Source organism: Bombus terrestris, chromosome 7, assembly GCF_910591885.1.
Source record: "Bombus terrestris chromosome 7, iyBomTerr1.2, whole genome shotgun sequence".
Taxonomy (NCBI): Eukaryota; Metazoa; Arthropoda; class Insecta; order Hymenoptera; family Apidae; genus Bombus; species Bombus terrestris.
In genome coordinates, this window is record NC_063275.1 from 13,842,793 (window position 1) to 13,865,023 (window position 22,231).

General features: G+C 37.2%; 1 protein-coding gene across 1 annotated transcript in view; it reads left to right on the forward strand.

Annotated features, from left to right (window-relative positions):
• Positions 1-22,231, forward strand: part of LOC100652040 (calpain-C) — a 38,641-nt gene that overhangs the window by 12,731 nt on the left and 3,679 nt on the right. Inside the window, exons 3-5 of the mRNA XM_012310270.3 lie at positions 6,085-6,228; positions 8,536-8,605; positions 13,753-14,035. Coding sequence (XP_012165660.1) covers positions 6,085-6,228; positions 8,536-8,605; positions 13,753-14,035 — 497 coding nt within the window. The remainder of the gene's footprint in view (positions 1-6,084; positions 6,229-8,535; positions 8,606-13,752; positions 14,036-22,231) is intronic.

Here is a 22,231-nt window from a genome sequence, read left to right on the forward strand (position 1 = left end):
ATAAATATTTCAATAATTACATATTTCTAAGGTATTTCCAGTTATAGCAACTTTTCTTAACCGTTTGATTGTTATCTTCATTAGACTTAATCACATTTTAATAATTTATAAAAAAGGGATTTAACTAATCACAGTCTTATAGTTTAACTTGAAACTTGGGAAGCAATTGATCATCATAGACTACCTAGTTCTTATATAATGGTATATTATATTGATGTAAATGGTTTCTACACGGTTAAAATACAGTCAATGATAAATTCTTCGAAAGAGTGCAGAATTTCTCGTTTAGGTATATTTGAATTAATAACATGTGATACAAAGTATGACGTTTGAAAGGGAACTTTTCAAATCTTTATATCTTAATTGCACAAACTTGCAATTTTTTATTTTATAGGACTCTGTAAAATTAAAAAAGTTAAAAGATTATTTAGATGACTATATAAACAAAAAGGGTATTTTTAACAAAAAGAAAAACTAGCACCTTGTCTTGCCAATATACTTACAAATACAAATTTTGTATGCAAAAATTGCTCCTCTTATGAAACAATGCGTCGTTCAGCGCAATAAATTATATGCACTTACAATGTCGATTCAGTGGTTTCGAAATCATTGTTGAAAGAAGAGATGCGCTCGCAAGGGGATGAAAAATGGAGCACCGCATAATAGAAGGAAGGAAATTAAGGTCGTAGTGCACGAGGTTGCTCAGAACTCTCCTTCGCGGTATCCCGTTACGTGAGCAACTTGCCACGACTGCTCTGGCACATCAGAGAAATAATCATCCACGTTGATACACATTTACAGACCATAACCATACGGTGATAATCGATTGCGTATGCCAATCGAAAGGAACGCATTCATTGCGATCAATGTTTCATTGAGTAACTTGTCTATATCTATTCTATTTTTACCACATTGTCAATAACAGCTGATCAAAGCATATGCGAATATTGTCTGAAAATAGTTGACAACGAAAGGAAATGTTATCTTTTGTTCTTACGTAATTCTTGCAATTTCGGGATTTTAAAGATGTTTAGTTACATATTTATATAGCTAGTAAAGTTTGTACATATTTATTATTATCTTTTCCTCTTTAAAATATACTTAACTATGGTTTCAATAAACTATGGAAAGTGTTGAAGTTGTCGATTGCAGTTGCTGATTGCATTAAGTTCTTGGAGTGCAAAGAGTCGAAAGGATTCGTCAGCATAGGAAAGATACGTTTTCATTTTCCGTTTTTATACAATTCTCGTAATTTCGTGATTTCTCGAAGCATTTAGTTATACACTTGTCTTAAAAGATTCGTTGAAATGAACGTGTACGTGGAATAAAGAAAAATGATCGAGGAAATAGAAAGTGTATGATTAGTCATCGAGGACGCAAATACTGAATCACGTTCATGTTGCCAAGTGTTTCCGTGATTTTAAGCTTGTCGATCCAGAAATGATGGATTTCACACATTCTACATTTTTCTACATTCATATTTACATTTCTTCTGCTTTTATATTTTCTGCTGAAAACATGTAGATACCTACCTTTGATGAAATTAATGTCGATTTTATTCAGATAGGAAAATATCTACCTATAAACGTAGAAACAGAGTAACTTCTGTTTAATATATTTTTTCGAATTAGGAATAATTTAGAAGATGAATTGTGTGAAAAGGTTCAAATGTAATACAAAACCTTGATAATTCTACATATTAACCATAACCGAAGTAAACATATCCTACGATTTATAAGACGTTCTTTCGTTTTTTTATCTTAATCCATATTTTTTATTGAAATTACACAAAATAGTGTTCCTTAGAAACACTCCTTAATTCACCCAATCAACACCTACTAACCCACGTTGCCGCGTAGTCGCGAAATTTTATCATCCGGAGCCACACCTTCCTAGCGGAGGAGAACATTTCCAATCGGTCCGTTTTACTAGCGTGATTCCGCGCTGCAGGCACACCGCAGTGAATCGTCGGTAATTTGCGTCCCGGGTCGGTCGTTTCTATCGTACAGCTGTATAAAAGCCGAAGCCTAACAGCTGAAATTCCGGAAGGCGGGGAGTCGGAATCCACGTAGAGAGGCCACGACAGGGTCCGACGCAACGTCGTCTCGGGAGAGGCAAAACCATAAAGGTTTTCTCGTCGCGAGTTTGCAGCGGTGGTTGGCGCGCTCCAAGGCCGCTGGAGAACCAAGCGTGAAACTAGTCCGACCGGTACCAGAGTATGGTAGCTATTATACGGCTTAACATATATATAGTGGATCGGAGAGAAGTGTTCGGTTTAGCGGAAGGCGAAGTCGAATAACCTGGCACGTACAATGTAAAATCTTTCTTTCTCTCTTTCTCTCTTTCTCTCTCTACCCGTGGTACGTGCCAGGGGCATCTATCTCTGACAGAATACCAAGCCGCGAGTGTGCTTCATGCTTCCCTTCGTCGAATGATTGCGCCGCGGCTTCGATGCTCCTTACTCCTGCTGCTGACAAAAAAAGATACCGGGCAACCGGTAATTCTGTAAAAGTAAATAAAACGTCCGCGTGGTTTCCTGCGAAATAAAGTTCGACCGGAGGCTTCTTGCCAGCATTTTCGTCTGTTCAATTGGATCATTTTTGCGGAGTTCCGAATCGTTTGGATCAGAATCCTAGAACGTTGCTCCGATTAGTTATGATGTTCTATCTACCGTCTCGAAGGCAAGTCTGAGAATAGAGACAAATTTTATGTATATCATTTTCTTTATGGCAAAATAATTTTTCATATAGTAGACTTAAATTCTACGAAATGTTGCGTTTTCCCGTTTCATCGTTCTTACTTACAGTTAATCCTTTGTTGGACGCGAATCGGTCAAGGCCACTTGTAACTGCGAACGATGTCGCAAGTGATCAGTTTCTTTTACTATCTCATTACTCGGTTCAACGACGGCAGATTTGCTTAAGGATACATTCGAATGGTTTGAACGTTCTATTTTTTTTGAGCGGAGGACACGGTAGGACAGAGTGAAAGTATTTCGCATGAAAGCGAAGCCAGTTTTGATAAATGAAATATATCATACCGTACGACTTGTTTTGCGAGAAACGGTAGATCTCGTAGATTTCCGTAAGAAAACAATGTGGTTTTGTGCGCTCAGCCGTCCAAGCTCCTCTTCGTTACTGGTCTACCGAAACACAACTGCCTTTAAACCGGTTTGCGGAATTAAAATTTATCAGCGACAGTCTGAATCATTATCCCGCTACAACGGACGCGTTACCTACGACACGGTTCGACAAGAGGGTTTCCCTGCTCATTAAGTTCATTGAACAACGAGCAATTCGATAAACTTGTCACTATCGTAATCATGTGTTTTGATTGGCAGAATTTATTAATCGTCACGTATTGCGAGAAAATATTATGATTTATAATCAAGTAAAAGACACGAGATATAAAACTCCTATTTAAAATTCCAACGAATGAAATAGTCGTCCTAAGCACCCCGAATGCAATCATATTCTCTGTAATCCTAAAAATATCTCAGGTTAATCTTATGAGAAATTTATATATGCACAGAATACAAATAACACGCAAAAGTACGTAAAATATCCAAAGTATATAAATATATATAATTATTCTGTAAAATAAATCTCTGCTTAGTTTATGCGCACATTACGCGACAATTTGTCGCTTACGAGAATGACACTCGTTTGTATGTTTATATGGACGTGCGCCTATTTGACAACGCAACTACAGGTGAATCTTTTTCTTATTAGAAAAAGAAGAAATTGGACTTTTAGTCGATGCCTGCGAGAGCGACAGAACTGTCGCGCATAGCTTTGCCTATCATTTCCTCACTTGTATCTATAAAAATATAAATTTCCACAGACAAATATCCGCGCTCTATCTATGATGTAAATTAAGCTCTAATATACGACTAATACACAATCTATTTAAATCCAAATTCCGACAAATTGTTTCAAGAATGGACAGCGAGAAATCGTAATAAACAACGTAACTCTATTGCGAAAGGGAGTAATTGAAAAAGCAAACAACATAACCGCGCCTTTTGTCAACCAGTATAACAATAGAAGAAGGCACGCCTTAACCCGGTATGCCGAGGTAACGACATAACATAACAGAAATTTGTGAACCGTTGAAATTGTTCAATGCGGAGGAGCCTCGAAGGCATTCCAATTAGTCAGTATGCGGTAGCGACTCGTTACGATCTTAATTGGTGCACCAGATTGTTCTGCGGACGGATTAGTTGACTAGCTGGAACAATGGTCAGAACGTGGCGGGTCCAACCTTCTGTAATTACCTCTACCTGTTTCGCAATCGTGACGCTTTCACGAGTTACTTTTGCACGCGTGTGCGCACCTTCCCCTTCGCGTTATCGCCTACACGCAGTGAAAATATATTATCAACCGCGCGGCGTTGCAAAATATGATCGTGCGGTGTTACCGCTCGTTCAACCGTGTCGAAAATCCTCCTTTCACGCGTGCAAATCGCCAATACCTAGGCTAGTTCTCGCATCTCTTCCGTGACGATGATTTTGAGTAATAGCAGACGGATGATTCGCCAAGGGGAAATCGTCGATTCGTTAGGATTCGAAAGCGTTTGTACTTTTGCCTCGAGAGATCGCACATTTCTGCGATCTACGTTACGATCTTTGCAGAAGAAACCTCGTGTATTATTAGAAAGGGAGGAAAGTAGTATGTCCACGGTTATGTTTGCTGTTACAAAATATTTATGATATAATTTTTGTAGAAAGTTCGTCGATATATAATTATTACGTCCTGTCGTTACGTTTGATTAACAAAATGACGGAAGTAATCACAATATAAGAACCAATTGCGTGAAATAATTACTTTCTATTAAAACGAAAGAATTCGTTCATGATCTATTTGCATCATTTTCTATTAATGTTAGTTATGATTTACAACGTGAAAGATATATGCAACGTTACATCTAAAGGATCATGTTTTTAAGATAATATAGAATAAAGTTTAGTTTAAAGGTGCTCACGGTATAGAATAAGATTATGGTTAAGTTTTATCGTAATAAACTTTCGTGGATGACCCGGAGGAAAAGTGACGCGAATGACGAAATCTTTAATCTTCAGAAATTTATTGAACCGCTCACAAGCTACAGTAATAAAGTCCATAGATTGAAAAGTATTCATATCAAATATCCATAGAGAATTTGATCAATTTCTTAAGGTAGATTTTCAATTTACCATTATTTATATCATCGGTTTGTGATAAATGAACTTACGAAAGTAAGTCATTTGTTGCTTGAGAATCGAATATTAATCATCTACTTATGTAACGAAATTAAGAAACTAATAAAAAGCGGAATTCGTCAGTTTGATTTCTGAGAGACTCGAATATCGATGTTATGTGCCGTTTGTTTTATACTTATCTCATTTTTAATAAAGACACGTTTGTACCACTTTCCCACTGATTATGACGCCCTCGGATACAAATTGTAAATTGCCTCTTTGTTTTACGGTTAATGATTACTAAAAATATTTTTTCCGCCAGTCGCAATGAGTTTGCTTGCGGTTATAAAGGAAAACGTTGTCTGAGCAACGAAGACTTCCAGCCAGGAGAGAAAGTGTTGACCTCGATACAATGGTTCTTCGATGAGGTCTTGAAACGCGTTATCACATCCTATCGAGGTCGTAATAAACGTTTTTAATGCACCTGATGTTCACAGTGCTCGCTATCTTACGTAATTTACACGTTGATGTTGCCGACGATAGAATATTAATATTTAAAATTATTGCACGTAACGTTACGAATGCAAAATCCGTGGAGGAATTCCATCGTGATGATGATTATAATAGTGATTTAAGTATGGGAAGCGTCGAATAAGCAACGTGTACTGTTAGTTTCTCACCTTCCATACTCAACTTGCCATAAATATTAATTAAGAATATAATATACTAAACCAGATTCAACCGTGAAAGACCTACTCGTTGTAAAAATATTGTTGATAAATTCAGATGGACTGTTATGTAATAATTTTGCATGCGCGAATCAAAGAACAGAAAGTAAATGCGTGTGGAGATACTAAACGTCCGAGTAATTACCGTACCTAACGAATGGAATTCTATTGTTGCAGGACGTAATGAGCGAGTACGAACGAATCAAGCGTTCGTGCTTGAAACGAGGTGAATTATGGGAAGACCCAGAATTTCCAGCCACACAGACGTCGGTCTTCTACCATCAAACGCCTCCGTTTCAGTTTCAATGGAAGAGACCAAAGGTAATTTTTCTACCTAATTATCATCTCGTATAGTTTAATATTACTTCATTAAGAATAAAAGATATTCCATTCATCTTTCGTAAACTCCACGATCTTCCACGACTTTGAAGTACTTTTCTTCGGAGATTTACAAGTTCAAAGTCATTCGATCTCCAGGTATTTCATAATTCAATACTTCCTTATCTGAAGGAATGTTCATGACGTCGTTCTTATGGGTTTACAAGTTCAGGATGTTCTACGATCTCCTCTACGGTTTCTTGTCGTGAGACTTTTCGTATCTAGAATGGTAGGTATTATTTCTGTCCAATAATCTGCTTATGAACTTGGGTTAGCTTTATCCAATTCTACAGCTCCATGACGGTTCAATCCAGTATCCCATGAATTCGTATCAACTCCAGCTGAGTTTCAAGATCTCGTCATGCTTCCTGAATTGAAATTTTATGGCTCAAGATTAATTCAAATATGACTTCATAGTCTCACTGCTTTAGGATTTCATGAGACTAAGGACCTTGCGTGTATGTCTTCCGCTTACAGTGCCTTAGGTTGCTAATTGTTATGAATTGTTACTAATTCTACAAAATTTCTCACCACTCTTATATTAGAATTTTTATACCGTCATTGATGCGGTCTGTACTCAGTGACATTGATTTACCTGAGTTCCTACAAGACGGAAGGACAAAGAATCTGAAATCTAGGAACCGTAACGGCGGCACTATGCAACCTTGACACATAGCGTATGTCTTTACCGTCTCTGTGTTCATAATCGCGCAGTAACATCTTTACTGTACATGACGTATTAACGGTTTCTTCCCAAGCAAAAAGTCGCTACATAAAATTGCTCGATTAATATCTGTAACGCAATTTCCTTAACTACAACTACAAATGACCAAGTCATTTATATATCAGCAAAACGGAGTGTAAGAGTAATAAAATTTTTAGTAAAAGGTAATAAACGACTTTTCGAAGATTTATCGAAGTAGATCGTTCTGAATGAAATATGCGTTTAATGGAAGTATGAGAATTTTCATGGGATCAGTAACTCGGCGGATTAATTACGTAAATTTCACGACGATCCGCAGAAACGAGAAAAAGAGCAAAGAGTATGGTTACCAACGCGTAAGCAGAGTCTATTTGGCCTTTGAAACGAGACATTATGGTAATCCTTGTTGCGTATAATGATCATAATAAAAGCTACTGACATCGGTGCGTTTCTACAACACAGTCGACAATTGCGTTCACGCAATAGGTATTACGTGAGACGCGCATTTACGTGTCACACTTTGCTACGACCGGAAAGGATCGAAGGTGAGCGTGACACGAGTAGTGAGGAGGAACGACAGGTTAAATGTCCTGTGCTGAAAAGGAAGATCATCGATGACTACCATATAAATTAAATAGAAGTAATATAAATTCTATTTATGACGCAATATCATACGTGATTTTGCATTCGTTCTTTGAAAGCTTGTTTTTTAAAAGTCTTTTGGTACCTAACTCATAGTATTAGATCGTGGATGTCTACGCATTTGTGTAATATGGAAAAAGATTTAAAATTTCAAGATTTAATATGTTTTTTTAGAATTGTTTTTCGTTTTTGACAAAACCTGTTACATATCGTTATCGTTGTTAATTTGTCGAGGAAATTATCGACCAATCTTACGGGATTGTAGAAAAGTATCATTGAGTTACACGTTTGATCGTGAAAGATTTATTCGTTAATAGAAATCGGAAGTGCCACGGTAAAAGTGGAACGAACGTGGCAATGAAAATATAAATGACGAACTGCAAACGCTCGAGTCATGTTAGAGGATTGTAATTAGCGGTAATTAACGACTATCTGTCACGTTACGTTGCCAGTCTAAATCTTACGTCGTGTGATCGCGAGGAATTCTGCGGAAATGTTTCTTCCGAAACCGGAAGCAACGTGAAAACAGTCTCTAAGTTCCAGAAGGGACGACAAAAAACAGCGACGCTGTAAGAAATTTGCTCCGTAGGTTTCGATAAAGCCAAGAGTCCATTGCGAGTCGCATTCCACGTCCGTCTGGGAATAATTATGCGTTGTAGAAGATAAAACGAAGCGTTATATAATCAGCCTTTGTTCTGTGACTGAGTCTGTTTCAGTCGGATAACTTCTGATAAATTAATACCACGATATAAAATAAATTTCTTAATTACTCTAAACTTTTCGCAGAAATCAATGTGGCATAAATGTTCTGTGTAATAATATTAAGTACCACTAAAGATGAAGAATTCGCAGAATTATATAATTTTAGAGACGAATAACGTATTTCCGTTTTTCTTCTTTTTTAGGAATTATGCAATCGTCCAATATTTGTCAACGACACACCAGCTCAGTTCGACGTAATTCCCGGGAAAATGGGTAAGTTTGGAAATCAAACTTCTATTTTCTAATTTAGATTATCATCATTGTTATATAATATTTTGCAGGCACTTATCAGTTTATCATAAATCAAAGCGAAATAGTTCCGATAGATAAAATGAACGCGGAAAATATAGAAGCATAATAAAATCAAGTCATTCTGTTTCGTTCTTCTTTCTAGCGCAAAGAATCCTCTCATGATGAAACCTAATGATATGGTTCACATGCGTGCACACGCGTGAATCAATGAATCATTTCACCTTGGTTGATTTTCAAACAAAAACTGAAGCGAGCACGGTTTACAATATTTTATTCAAACAGTTATGTATGTTATCTTATCTCGTATAAGCCACCCGAATTTTAAATTTGAACTATTTTATATCAATGTTTAACTCTACATTTGTATTATTTCTTCGTAATAATTTTATTAAACTTTTAAAAGGTGTAACAAATTCACACATTTTTATTGTTAAACTATGTTTTACCATTTCATGACATCACTGAGACACTTTCACACGTTTCAGATTAGCTACGATTACTATAATTTGCCATTTAATAACGTAACGTTATTATTGTCATAGATATATTACGCGAGTCGACATGCTTGTCAAGTCTTTCTATGAACGACCTCGAAATCGTACAAACCCTGAAAGTGACTCTGGTAACCTTTGAGGAACGTGGGAGATATGTATAGCGTGGTCGTTTCTACGGTACTTATGGCTCGAAGCTGTTAGGTCCAAACGAACTTTCTTCGAGGCACGACACTTACGACCGTATACCGGTATAATCGATATTCCCGGCGATTTAATTAACGAATAACCGAACTCATCGCTATTGTATGATAATTGTATGGCTACCTCGTACAGCTCCTTTTTAGTACTCACCCCCTAAGAATGTGGAAGTTAATAACTCTCAATATTAAAAAACTAGCGATTTCATGATTACCGTTTACTTTCAGTTTTCAAGAATTATCGAAATATAATATTATAATTATTAAATGAAAATTATTGGTACATGGAATCTGTACTTTTATTATTTGTGGAATTTCAAGTTTATAAGAAGTATAATTTCTTGAATTATATAAGAATTAGAAATTGGTTGTTCCAAAATTTACAAGAAATACAAAGAGCCAGATTTTATTATTATATAATCAAAAGTTGGCGAGAGAAATTCTATTTAGAAGCATTTAAGCTTAGTAAAATAAATGCACAGTTTGCTTATTTTCCCAAAAATCAAACTTTTCGAGAAACGTGATATAAAGCATGAAAATTATTTTAAAAAATCCAACGTCCAGGCGGATATTTTCAGAAATAAACAAAGACAGCAAAGAAAACATTCCACGGCAAATCAGTATAAGAATGGATTTAAAAAGAATATAGAAGTCATAAAACGATCTCTGTTACATTGGAATTAGCTTATTTCGTAACAAGACCAATTTGAATCGCCTTAATGTAGGTCAAAAAGAAACGATCACGTGTCGTGGTAATCCTTGCCCGCTTGCGCGCGTACTCTTACGTACTTATGCACGGTAACGGGACACGGTGCTGTGAACGCGTCGTCTTCGAGAAACGCGTTTGCACGAATTCCCGGATCGCTCGACTTCCGTCCACGATGCTGTTACGATGCTCGTGAATTACCTACACCGGCTCCCCACAAGACGGAGATTAAGTTCGCGATGCGTCCGAGTTCTCTTACTATACTTGGCGTCGCAACTCGTCGACCGCGATGCGACAGGTCGATAGAACCGAGTATCTTGCTGTTTCACTGTTTCCAGCCATTAACGAAGGATAAAATATAAATTGAAAATCATTGAAAATTCTCCACGGATGATGTAAAAGAAGCCAATACCTTCATTTAAAAAATAGATTTTTAAGCTGAACGGTATCATCTTTTGCTATTTGATAAAATTAGAATCGAAGTATAGAGATGTTATTCATGTACGTCTAATGGAAGATAAGATACAAATTACGAGTCGTTATTATTTTTAATTTGGACGATAATATAACATTACAACTTGACAAGTATTGAAATTTGATTGTCAGGGTATGGATAATGGAAGATAAAATATATAATCACATATACTGTTCAAAATTAATCGACTTCGAATTATTCGCGAACGTAAATGGAATGGATTTACTGTTCAAAAGATAAATTTTTTATCTGGAAGTTGATATGATTGAATGTTCGATAAAATTGAGATTGAGATTGGAATTTTTGGTCTTTGAGATCGAAGTTTTTGTATTAAATACGCGTATAGTCCATCAGATAAAATACTTTCTTCGTTTTGACGACATTCCTTCCTTTTCGATATCAGAAACGCACTAAATGTTGGAAATTAAAAATTCGTAGAGGTGGTGAGTATTTCCAGAACGTGGAAAGAATTAGAATTCAAGTTTGAGAGAGGCTGGACAATAGAATTACAGGTCTGCACGATAAATTGTAGACAACCATTCTTTCTCGTTTATTTGAATAATCGAGGCACCTTCTTTTCCGCTCTACAAGCGCTGGCATACATATTTACGTTCCAATGAGAAAAATGCGGGTGTAACGCGACCGTGGTAACAATTATTTAAACGTTTAATATATGAGAAAAACATTATAATAAAAACAACGAATTACGCGCGTGTTGTTACGCTTTATAATTACGATTCGTTGATGATTATCTCTTATTTTCTTACCAGTCGGAGAAAGCCGATTGTTTGATCTTTACGAATCACTTTCGCGCTATTTACAAATTATACCCCACGATTCAATAAAATTACAAGATTTTCTCGAAGATATCCAAGTAAGTTACGTGAAATGAATGATGGATGTTATAAAATAGAAAAAGAGAGAATGTACACTACCGTTCATAAATCATGGGACACTTGATACAGTCAGGATAGGCATAAGTAGATGTTCAAGTCATAAAATGAAATTGATACTTATTAATCACGTGTATAACAAGGAAAACTATATTAAACTCGAATTATATTATATTTTGAATACTTTATTACAGACACATTTTATTAAAATTCATATTTCGAATTATATATGTCACGATAGATCGAATAAACGTCACATAGAGGATACATACCTGAGTTAGCTCTTGAATAATAATCATTTCATTATATTGCATCGTGTGTACTTTATATTTTTAATTACTCTTATTTTAACACGTATATGTCTAATTATATCTTTATTTTCATATTGAAATTACCTGTATCTTTTCGTCCTCCCAAAGATACTATAATAAAAATTCCTACATGGTACTATATGTATGTAGTAATATTTAGGTATTATTGAACCGCGAATGTCCCTCGTAAAATCCGATTTTAAGCCGTGTACATCTCCATAATCGGTTGTACTCTCTTGCACAATGTATTTCCAGCTCTTGACACCGATGTCAGCGCAAACGTCGAGTCCGACTCGAAGCATAATTACAATGGACACGGTCTCGTGGGTATTATTCCTCGTCCAAGCTTGCAGGAACGACAGGTTCGAGGAAAAATATTTATTTACCCGCTGAAAACTGGACAACGGTTAGCTCATCTGTAATCGTTGCGGTTCGGAACCGGGTCTCGTCGTCATCGCGGTTGTGGCTCTAGTGAAAGTGGATCGATGCATTCACCGTTTGAATAGAGACACGATTTAATCGGGTCGTGGCAAAATGTCCGATCGTCGCTGCGTTAACGCCAATCTCGTCGGCGTCGACGATGTTAATTTCAAAGAGAAAATCGTGAGAGTCGGACACGCGTGTGCAAATTATCCTATTTTTGTACCGGTCGGTGTGTCGCAACCGCTCGGAGATTTTTCTCCTCGTCAATCTCGGGATAATTCTGAGGCGTTCTTTAACGGCGGTTTATTTTTGGCGAAACGAAAAAAACTCACCGATCGATGATATTTTTAATGTCGTCAACATGTACTTACGTGATTCGATGTATTTACGAGGTTTTTACCTCGAACCGGTCGTGTTTTTGATCGGGACGATCGACTTTGGTTTCTCTCTCGGAAGTCGAATAATTAAGCTGCTATGCTCTGGTAAGGCGTTGCGTAACAATGCACGTGTGGTTCTTTTCTTTTTTCTTTTTTTTTTTTTCGTTTGAATAGAAGCGAACGTGAGAATACATGAATAAGAATGTAAGAGAAAGAGAGGCGTTTAAGTTATTCGATAAATTATGGAACAGAGCCCTGATGAACTTCGTAGAGGAGCGAAACAGATTCTTAATCTTCGGTCGGCATGTGTCGTAACGTCGTGAGAACATTTTCTGCGATCGAACACCGCGACGACTTTATTGCTCGGTTAACTTTCGTTTTCGAAGGTCTAATCAGGAATTATGCAGCTTGCTTGTTAAACATTTTCCTGTTTAATTATGAGACACGAGGAAAGGAAAAGTTGTACGTCAATTTATTGCATTTACGTGTATTAATACCCTTTTACTTTCGGTCATTATTTACTATTCTCTAATAAGTTCGAATAATGTAACGAGTAATAACGAACAATGCAATTACAGAGGTTTCTCGTGATTCTACAGCTGATTAATTAACGATAACAGAGCACTCGTAACTCGCACGGAATATACTTAAAACGAATTTATTTGGATCGTAATATGGTTAGTTTCGTGTCTGTTGAACCGATGTGCGATGAATAAAGAACACGTGCAAAGGAGAAAATGCAGTTATAATTTGCCTAGTTCATGAAACACGCTTGTACGTCTGCCATTGTTTAGATACTATATCTTTCGAAGATCAATGCACCTACAATTTACATATAAGTCTTCATTTCCATTCAGTAAAACTTCATTCAGGATAAGAGTAATTTCGTAAGCCTCGTTAGTCAAACATTCGTTTATATCTTCTTACTTCTGCTTACTTACATAATCATTCCGGGGAATATTCGTTATTAATAGCGCAGAAGATGAAGTTCTATACTGTAAAACTTAGCTAAAAAATTGTGAAATCCTTCTATAATGTATATCTTCCTAAAATGTATACATTTTACAACTAATATCTAGATTTTATTCAATTTACAAAGGAATATCCCACAAAAGACTTAGATTTTTTTTATATTTGTATAATTAATAATATTTTTATTTTATAATTATTATAATTATTTATTTTATTCATTACAGTTATTAGAACTTTCAATACTTTATTCTTAAATTCAGGTGACAAATGGCTAGTTTCTTGCCTGGGCGTTCTGCACTTGAGCAAGGGACTTTTCTACAGGGTGGTACCAGCTGATCAAGGATTCGGGAACAGCGGAGAACCACCTGGGTCACCAACGGCTGAATACGCAGGGGTCTTCAGGTTCCGGTTGTGGTGGTGCGGCGCATGGGTCGAAGTTCTCGTCGACGACAGGCTACCGGCAATTCACGGACGGCTGGCTTTCGTGCAAAGTCGTCACAGTGATCAATTCTGGCCGGCTCTTCTAGAGAAAGCGTATGCCAAGTGAGTACCGGGGCAAGTGCTTCAACTCGACAGTGCTTGCTTATTTATCCATCACGTGAGCGGCCGCGCATGAGATTCTTCTCGCGCCTGCTTCTCTTGTCTTCTCCTTTTGGCGAGGTTTAGAGGGGCAAATAGTTAGCTTAGAATATCTATGGGACCTAGCCGAGGCCTTCCACGATATACGTACGAATTACAGGATTCAGCTAGAATCGTCCCAAATCCGTGGACAGTCTTTGTGGTCAAACACATCAAACTTACTAGGAACAACATGGAACGATCGTTTTCTTTAAATTTTTTCACGAGAATATGTTCGATATTTACGCATCGCAATATGATTCTTTCTTGTAGCCATTTGGTCAAGTACATATAAATTTTATTATTAACTATGATGATAGTTGAAACGTTAAAAAGTATTTCTCCTTTTTTATATCAATAGAACATTTATTCGACTTTTCTAAACGACGAGTCTTTTAATATCTACCTATTAGTATCCCTATTACATAATTAATTGGCCACGCTATGGACTTAAATGGTAGGTAGATGATGTCATGAATAGAAAAAACGAGTTTCAAAAATGGGCGTATCTTCGGATGTTATAACATCAAACTGGGCAATTGGCCAGTTTCAATCGCATGCAGTTTCGCGTGGGCGTAGAAGGCGGTGGCGATCGAGGTTCATCGATCGATCTGGATAAGGTCGATCTTCGTGCTAACGCACCATGAACGTCCACCTGATGAACACCCACGCCACCCACCGAAACTTACAAGATCGGCCGTGGTAACGTGAAAGTTATTCCGTGTGTTTGCATATCCATCCGATCCACAACTCTCCATTCTCTCAGGAAATTCGAAAGTCATGCGATGACTACAACTTTCGATGTTTTTCATAAATAGCGTGGGTGGAACGAAAACATTAAATATACTTAAAGAATCATTTTGAGGAAATGAAAATTTTTATACGAAAGAAACTTATTTTTAATTACAACATTCATAATTATTGGCAAATTGCGGATACTTATGCAAATGTATACTTTCATAACTACAACGAAAGAAATGAAATGTAAACCGAGCTTCTAACTATTACCAGAAATTTTTTAATATTTTATACACTTCTACGTATTATGTGCATTTTTACTCGTTTAAATTTCTCATACATAGATTCTACTATTAAACTCGCGATATTTCCAAAGAGATAGATTTATCATTTACTTAAGGAGAAGAGAACTGAATAATTCTGCCCCCCTACTAAGAAAATCAAGGAGAACGTAATTGAAAGGATCGTAGATAGGTTTGCAACTCATGAGCCTGAATGTCGCAGCATTGGAGAACATTTTAATGAAAAGGCAGCAACTTGCTCTAACGGTCAGGAGATATGATCGGTAACGAAGCGGCGTGTAATCGAGCGATTCAAGAACACGGCAAACGAAGCTCGCGTCATATCGCAGGGACATGGAATTTATTCACGGTGTCTCGTAAAATCTACGGAGCAGATCTGCGACGCGAGTAATGGTACCGCGCGATCTCCTCCCCGAGGTGGAAGACGCGTTTACGCGAACGAACGAACAACGATGACCGGTTTTGCCGAAGGTCCTTGCTCCTCCTCTTAATCTTTCCGCTGATGACCGTTGCTCCTTCCTTCTTCTCTCCTTCACCTCGTTATCCGTTTCTTACTCGCGTCCCTTCCTCGGCATCTCTTCGTTTCTTGCCGTCAGAAGGATGTAAACCCTAGCTGGGCGTTGCTCTTGAAACGACTGCAACGTGACGGCCTCGAAGAGGAAGACGACCTCGCGAGGAGCAACTGGTGAAAGAAGAACAGGATCGCCGATAAGAATCGCCGTGCGACTCATCCTCCGCCTTCTTCTCTTTTTTCTTCTTTTTTTCATTTATGAGAACCACGGCCGTAACAAATTTCACTGGCGATAACGCGATATTTACACGCTCGTGAGCGATGAGTACACGTATACACGTGCGTGCACGTCGTTCCTTTAAACGTCGGGGAACACTTCGCTCAGACGATATTGTGCCATTAAACGTATAATGGAAAGGGTTCTTTTCCTCGTTTTTATACGTAGTCTTAATAGAAAGAATTCCGAGGACGCGTCCTTTGAATCGTTGCGAAAAAGAAAGTTTCCGTGGGTAAACGTTCTCTGGCGTTTACACGGGAATGTTTGAAGGTATACACATATATTAACAACGTTCAGAAAAATCTGATATATTGTAATCTATTGTAATGACTTTATTGTTATACGTAATATGTGTAATTTATTGGTCATTTTATGTAAAATGTTTTTACTTGCCTCGTCACAGCGCACTGGAAAAACTGGAGATTTCAATGCTCGAATAGCGGGATCGTTGCACGGTTTAAAATCCTAATCTTCCTTTAAATTTTATACAAATTATTTAATTATGTGATTTACAATTTCTATTAACCAAACGCATCGAGATACGTCTGAAATTAGTTAAATTCTAATCTGTTCATTCGTAATTATTCGTATAAACGTTGGTCAACTAAACACGACTTCCATTAACAACTTCGAGTTTCAGCTAGTGTAACTTGACTATTTACCATTTTCATTGCGATATAAATGCAATATAAATCGGATCGATCCTTGTGCGTTCTTTTCATTTATTTCCAACAATTAATTTACCAATCCGTTTAGTTAATTTCTTTTACGTAAGCTTATCCAATTTTTTCTTACTCGTCAGAGTTTTCTATTTTTGATTATACGCTCTCCTAAAGGCCAACACTCGTAGCACATACCCTTATTTAACGGTCGAGAACACAGCTCGTTATAATTTCATCATCAAACGCGTACATCTTGCATCACAATAGTGTGTGTGTGCATGTGTAATAAGAAATTGTCCTGATTGCACTGCGTTTTGCCAAGAGAAAGCAGAACAAAAGGATCAAACGTTGTAACATACGGTGGCTACAAAAATATTTGACCGCTTACCGCACAACATTTTTACGAATATAATATACCTACATAGTGTATTCAGAAGACGTTTCTATAAGTGTTTAAATAATTTCGTGAGCCACATCACGATACCGTACGAAAATTAAATAGCCGATTAACAAATTATATCGCGATAATAATGATTCTACGTGACACGACCATTAAACCTGACACAATCGTCGAATTGAAAAAAAAACTGAAAGTGTGTATTTCGTAAGTGAAATATAACTGATGACACGTAAAAAAGATTCTTGAATCTTGAGGTCACGACTTGATCAAAAGATGAATAAATTCCCCGTAAATTAATTCTAGACGATCGTTCGATTCATCGAGCATTGGTCTTTCTTTTCAATTAATTTGATTCGCTCGATTACATCCACCGAGAGGATGGTGTATCGTAATGTCGCTTACAAGCCGTCTGTACGTGGCAACGATTACACTGGTCAACAACTTCGGCAAAGGAATCGAGGTCGAGATTCATTAATAATTGATAGCGTGTTGCTGTCTCTCGATGACTTCCGTTCGACGTTGAATGTACGATGCAGTCGATTAACGCTGAATCGCTTGAAATCAACTGGCTTCCATAACCGATTGTGACCGAACGATGTCTCACATTTGTATTGAAAATGTGATTGATCTTTGTGTCAATCGACTTTTGCGGCAAACTTTACGACAAAAGCTTGAAAATATCTAATCTTCGATGCTATTGATCATTAATTTTCACTGGCACGCTGCGTCATTGGTGATTTTCGAGTAAGAATAAGAATAATTGAATCATCGTATCGATAATTGAAGAGCTAGACGTGATCATTATCTTAAAATTTCTTGTTATTCGCTGTTTATTCTAAAAAAAAGGGAAGTATTAAATAGCCAGATTCTGCTAATAAATACTACGATAAAAAATTTCGGTAATTAGGAAAATTCGCATTTTTGTTAACATTAATGAACTTTTCTTAGTGTTGGATTATTGTGCTATCCTAATAATAAACCTTTTTTATATGTTATGTTTAAAAATATGCCGTTTATCGGTATTAAGACTGAATGTATACCTGTCATCAGCTGGTTATGGAGGATAAAAGGCATTTTAATAAAAAGTAGCCTCAAGTAGTATAAGTATCTAGTTACTAAATTCTTTTCGTCTGGTTGTTAACTTAACACAATGCGCTCGACGTTCTAACCAAATTTTCTTCTAGACAAACATTGATAAAATATCTCTATATCCGCTACTGTATTCTTACTAATTAAATCATAATCGGTGTTTGTTTCTCGTCCGAATGCGAATATTAATTGAAATCACTCCACGATATCACATGTTTTCATTCTTTATTTAATTTCCTGGAATTATACGCGATAAAAATCTCTCTAGAACATTGTCCAAGCGAACCGTGTCTAACGAAGAACATTTTTCTTTATAAATACATTCACAAAAAATGCACAATTTTATATGAAATCGATATTATCTGGCTAACATTGACCTCAACTCCAATTTTGTTTGACGCACGTGGAGATCCCATGTGGCAGATAACGTTCGGTGAAATGATAACCGACTGATGATTTTTGCCACGATGACGAAATTAGTATTCCACGCGTTTCGATTCGATACGAACGCGAGACGAGAAGAGGGGACGCGTTCTCCGACCGAGAGAATCTCGCCAATGACACACTTCTTTCCACAGGGAGAGAAGCATTCGTTACTTGACCTTCCCTCTTTCACGATAACCCTGTCGCATAGATCCCGTCGATCCGGGACGTACCGTGTATCCAGGCTTATTAATCCGATGGCTGTATTAAAATCAGTTAGAAAGCTCGTACATTCGCGTGCCAGCGCGTGCACAACTAGCCAAAGAATTATGCTGGACGCGCTTCTTCGCGATTTCCATTAGAAACCACTGCCTGTTCCTGCCGCACGATACTCGAAGCAACAAAGAATCACTAAGTAACGCATTATGCGTTCACTGGTTACCCCCAGTCCTACGATAACACGTTTCGCTTCTAATTATTTTGTAACTGTAACGATCTCCTGAAGTAATTAACTCTTTTTACTCGCTAAAACCGATTCGGTTTCTCCTCTTTAAGATGGTCAATGCGATTCACGTTTCGCGTGGCTATTAAGAAGAGGAATTTCAGATTGAGTTTGATATGCTAAAGCATGAAACATTTAATAATCCATTGTCGACAGAACTAGAGTTTATATGTGAGTCGTAGAGAATTTGATCAGTATCATTTAGTGTCGTTACTATGGTTATAGCAGATGCCTGCTCTGACCATAAGTTCTGACAAATGCGTCAAAATAATCAGATATGTATAAAGATTTTTACGAGTATATACCATATGCACTTCGATCTTCAGATATTTAATTCGTCAGACTCGAACGAGTCATCTACTGTAATTATAATTTTACGTGGTCCTATGCAATTCGATTTATTCGATTCATTCGAAAATTCGTGTACCATATCTTCGTGATCTTGTAGAGGAAGATGAAAATACCTATAACGCGAATAAAAATTTAAATAAAATTTAATAAAAATTTGGCAAATTCGCGTATCAATTCTGATAACGCAACAACGCAATAACAGATAGATTCTCAGAAACTGGACAAATCGAAAATTGAACTTAATCGATCGAGTTTAAACTTCGAAATAGAGAAAGCATTCCTCGCGTGCCGTTGCAAATATTCGAAAATGCTTTTCTTCGCAAAACGTACACTCGAGGATGATGATTCACCGCGTTGGTATTTGGATAACAAGATTTTCAACGATGGGACACTAGACGTTTTGACGCGCGAGCAACGAGAAATCAGAATTCGGCATAGCTTCGGGATACGCCAGTATTCCGGGCTATATTCGGCGCTGTATATTTGTGCACGCACATGCCAACCACGGGTAGGTATACTAAGCAAGTATATCCGCGGATACTTTCACTCGACGAGTAGTCGGTTCGTTGGTTGCCAGCAATGGATCGGAGGTCAGTGCACCGGTGACCACAGTCCACGCTCGTAACTGAGGCCACGAAACTGCTACAACAAACGTACCGTGCTAATGGACGCTCGAAAACGAGCCTCATTAACAGTTCATCCACCTATCTGATTCCTTAATGTTGAAATCTTATCGTTTTATAAACAGCACAGCAGATATAACTTCTCGTTGAAGTAGTTCTAGCGAATCGTTTCAACGTTAAAGATAATTAAGAGCTCGCGTTTCAGAATACCTCTCATTCTCTGATAAAGAAAACTACTCTACTCGCTCTACTCTGGTCTTCTTATGCGAGTACCCAGAACTAATTTTGTTTTCTTACTTTTTTAAATATCTAGAGCAAGTATTCATTTCACGTTCGTTCCTCGTTCCTCCACATTATTATGTACGAACAATACGAAAGTCTTATGTCCGAATGTGTAGAAATTTCATTCTTTTTTCTTTTTTCTTTTACTTTCTCTATTGTACCTATTTGGCATCAAGGAAAAGCTTAAATTAGAAAAATGAGCAGCGGGTGAGTTATAAATAGTAGTTCGAAGGGCATGGTACAGTAAAATTGATCTTTAATTTATTCGATTACAGAACAATGACAATGACTTATACGTCGTGCTACTTATGAATTTAATAATCGATAATAACCACGATGATAATCTTTATAAATCCTTAGTCATGTTTATGTCCTAAATTACGAAGCAATCTCGACTAGCTATGCCGACGTATACGCATTATGTGTAGTCTGTCGTGTAACTGCATTGTACATTGATCTTGAAATTGTTTTACCATGTGTCACGGTATTATAGATGTGATTCGAAGTATCGTAATGCGACGATCGCACGAAAGAATTGTAAATGACATTGCACATCCGCATGTGACTTCATCACCCCGTTAGATGGTCATGGGACGGAAGTACGTCAATGGCGAGACTCGTGTTACCGTTGACTCACAAACCGACAGCGGTATTACATAGTCGACAGAATGTTCGCTCGAAAGTGCGCTGACTCTTGCGACAAGCTGCCACATATTTTTTTTTCTAGTATAATTTCCACTCTGATCTATTATTTCATCTATCTTTCGCTAAACTTGGTTTAACACTGCAGCAGATTGTCCCAAATCTAAAATCTGTCTGGTGCTGTAACAGACTGTTCCAAATCGTTCTTACTGTAAATCAAGAGCGGTCAATTTAACCATAACATAATTCAATCAACGACAGGCATTAACGTCGAACCGTTCATTTCCTCGAAACGTGATTCGATCAGTGAAAATAGTCGAGGCAACGGCTCGATCATTACCCTGTTAACTCGTCCCGCTTCAATCTGGTATTCTGGCCGCGGACCAACAGCTTCGCTACACCACTTCCGAGTCACTGCCACTTCCGCCATCGGTAAATTGCGGAACACACCGAATCCAAAGCCCATACGAGGCACACAATTGAAAAACGGATCTGTCTGTTGGTCGCATTGCGCTCACCTTCCCTGAGAAAATACCCATGTGACTGTTTGAACGGCTCGTGTGAATGGTTACGGTTTAGAGATTAACCTACGTATACAGAGTGTTTCAGAAAGTATCAAACTTCGGGAGCGTATATTATATAATCGTTGAGAGAAGCAAAAATGACCCAATAGACGTGGGTCCAAATATCATTTTCTACTCATCAGAAAAAAAGAAGATCGTCCAACTTAATGTTAATATTCCCAGTTGCGATTATCATAATTCAATAGCACGTGTATATTACTTTATTACTGGAACTTAGTTTGTTGTTTATTTTTTATTAATTCTTACATATACACAGGGAACGGTCACATAATATGTAGGAGCTGCACGACGATAAATTTTCAAACTGAATTTTCTCGTAAGCTAAGCCTCAAATGAAAAAATTTTATTCCATACTTCGTTCTTATTTTTTCATAAGGTATCTATATATGATATCTAGAATTATTCGAAGCATTTTCTCGCTTTTAATATCATCTCCTGCCGAAGCTAAAGTATTCTTCGAATTTTAAAATCTCAATAAGCTTAAGCGACGTAAATAATTCTACCTCATTATATTATACTGTTACAAACTCAGACTGTTAGAAACGTCTTGTGACATCCAAGCTGATGCTACATATTTGTATATCATTCTATTCATATTTTTTGAAGACGTTTTTGCTTATATTTACGAATCGTGCTATTAAAGTTTGGAACCAACTTTCTGAAACACCTTGTACACTGGCGTACACTCTCGTGAGTATGGAAAGCTCGCTATCTAGCCAGGAGCGAGCATATGTG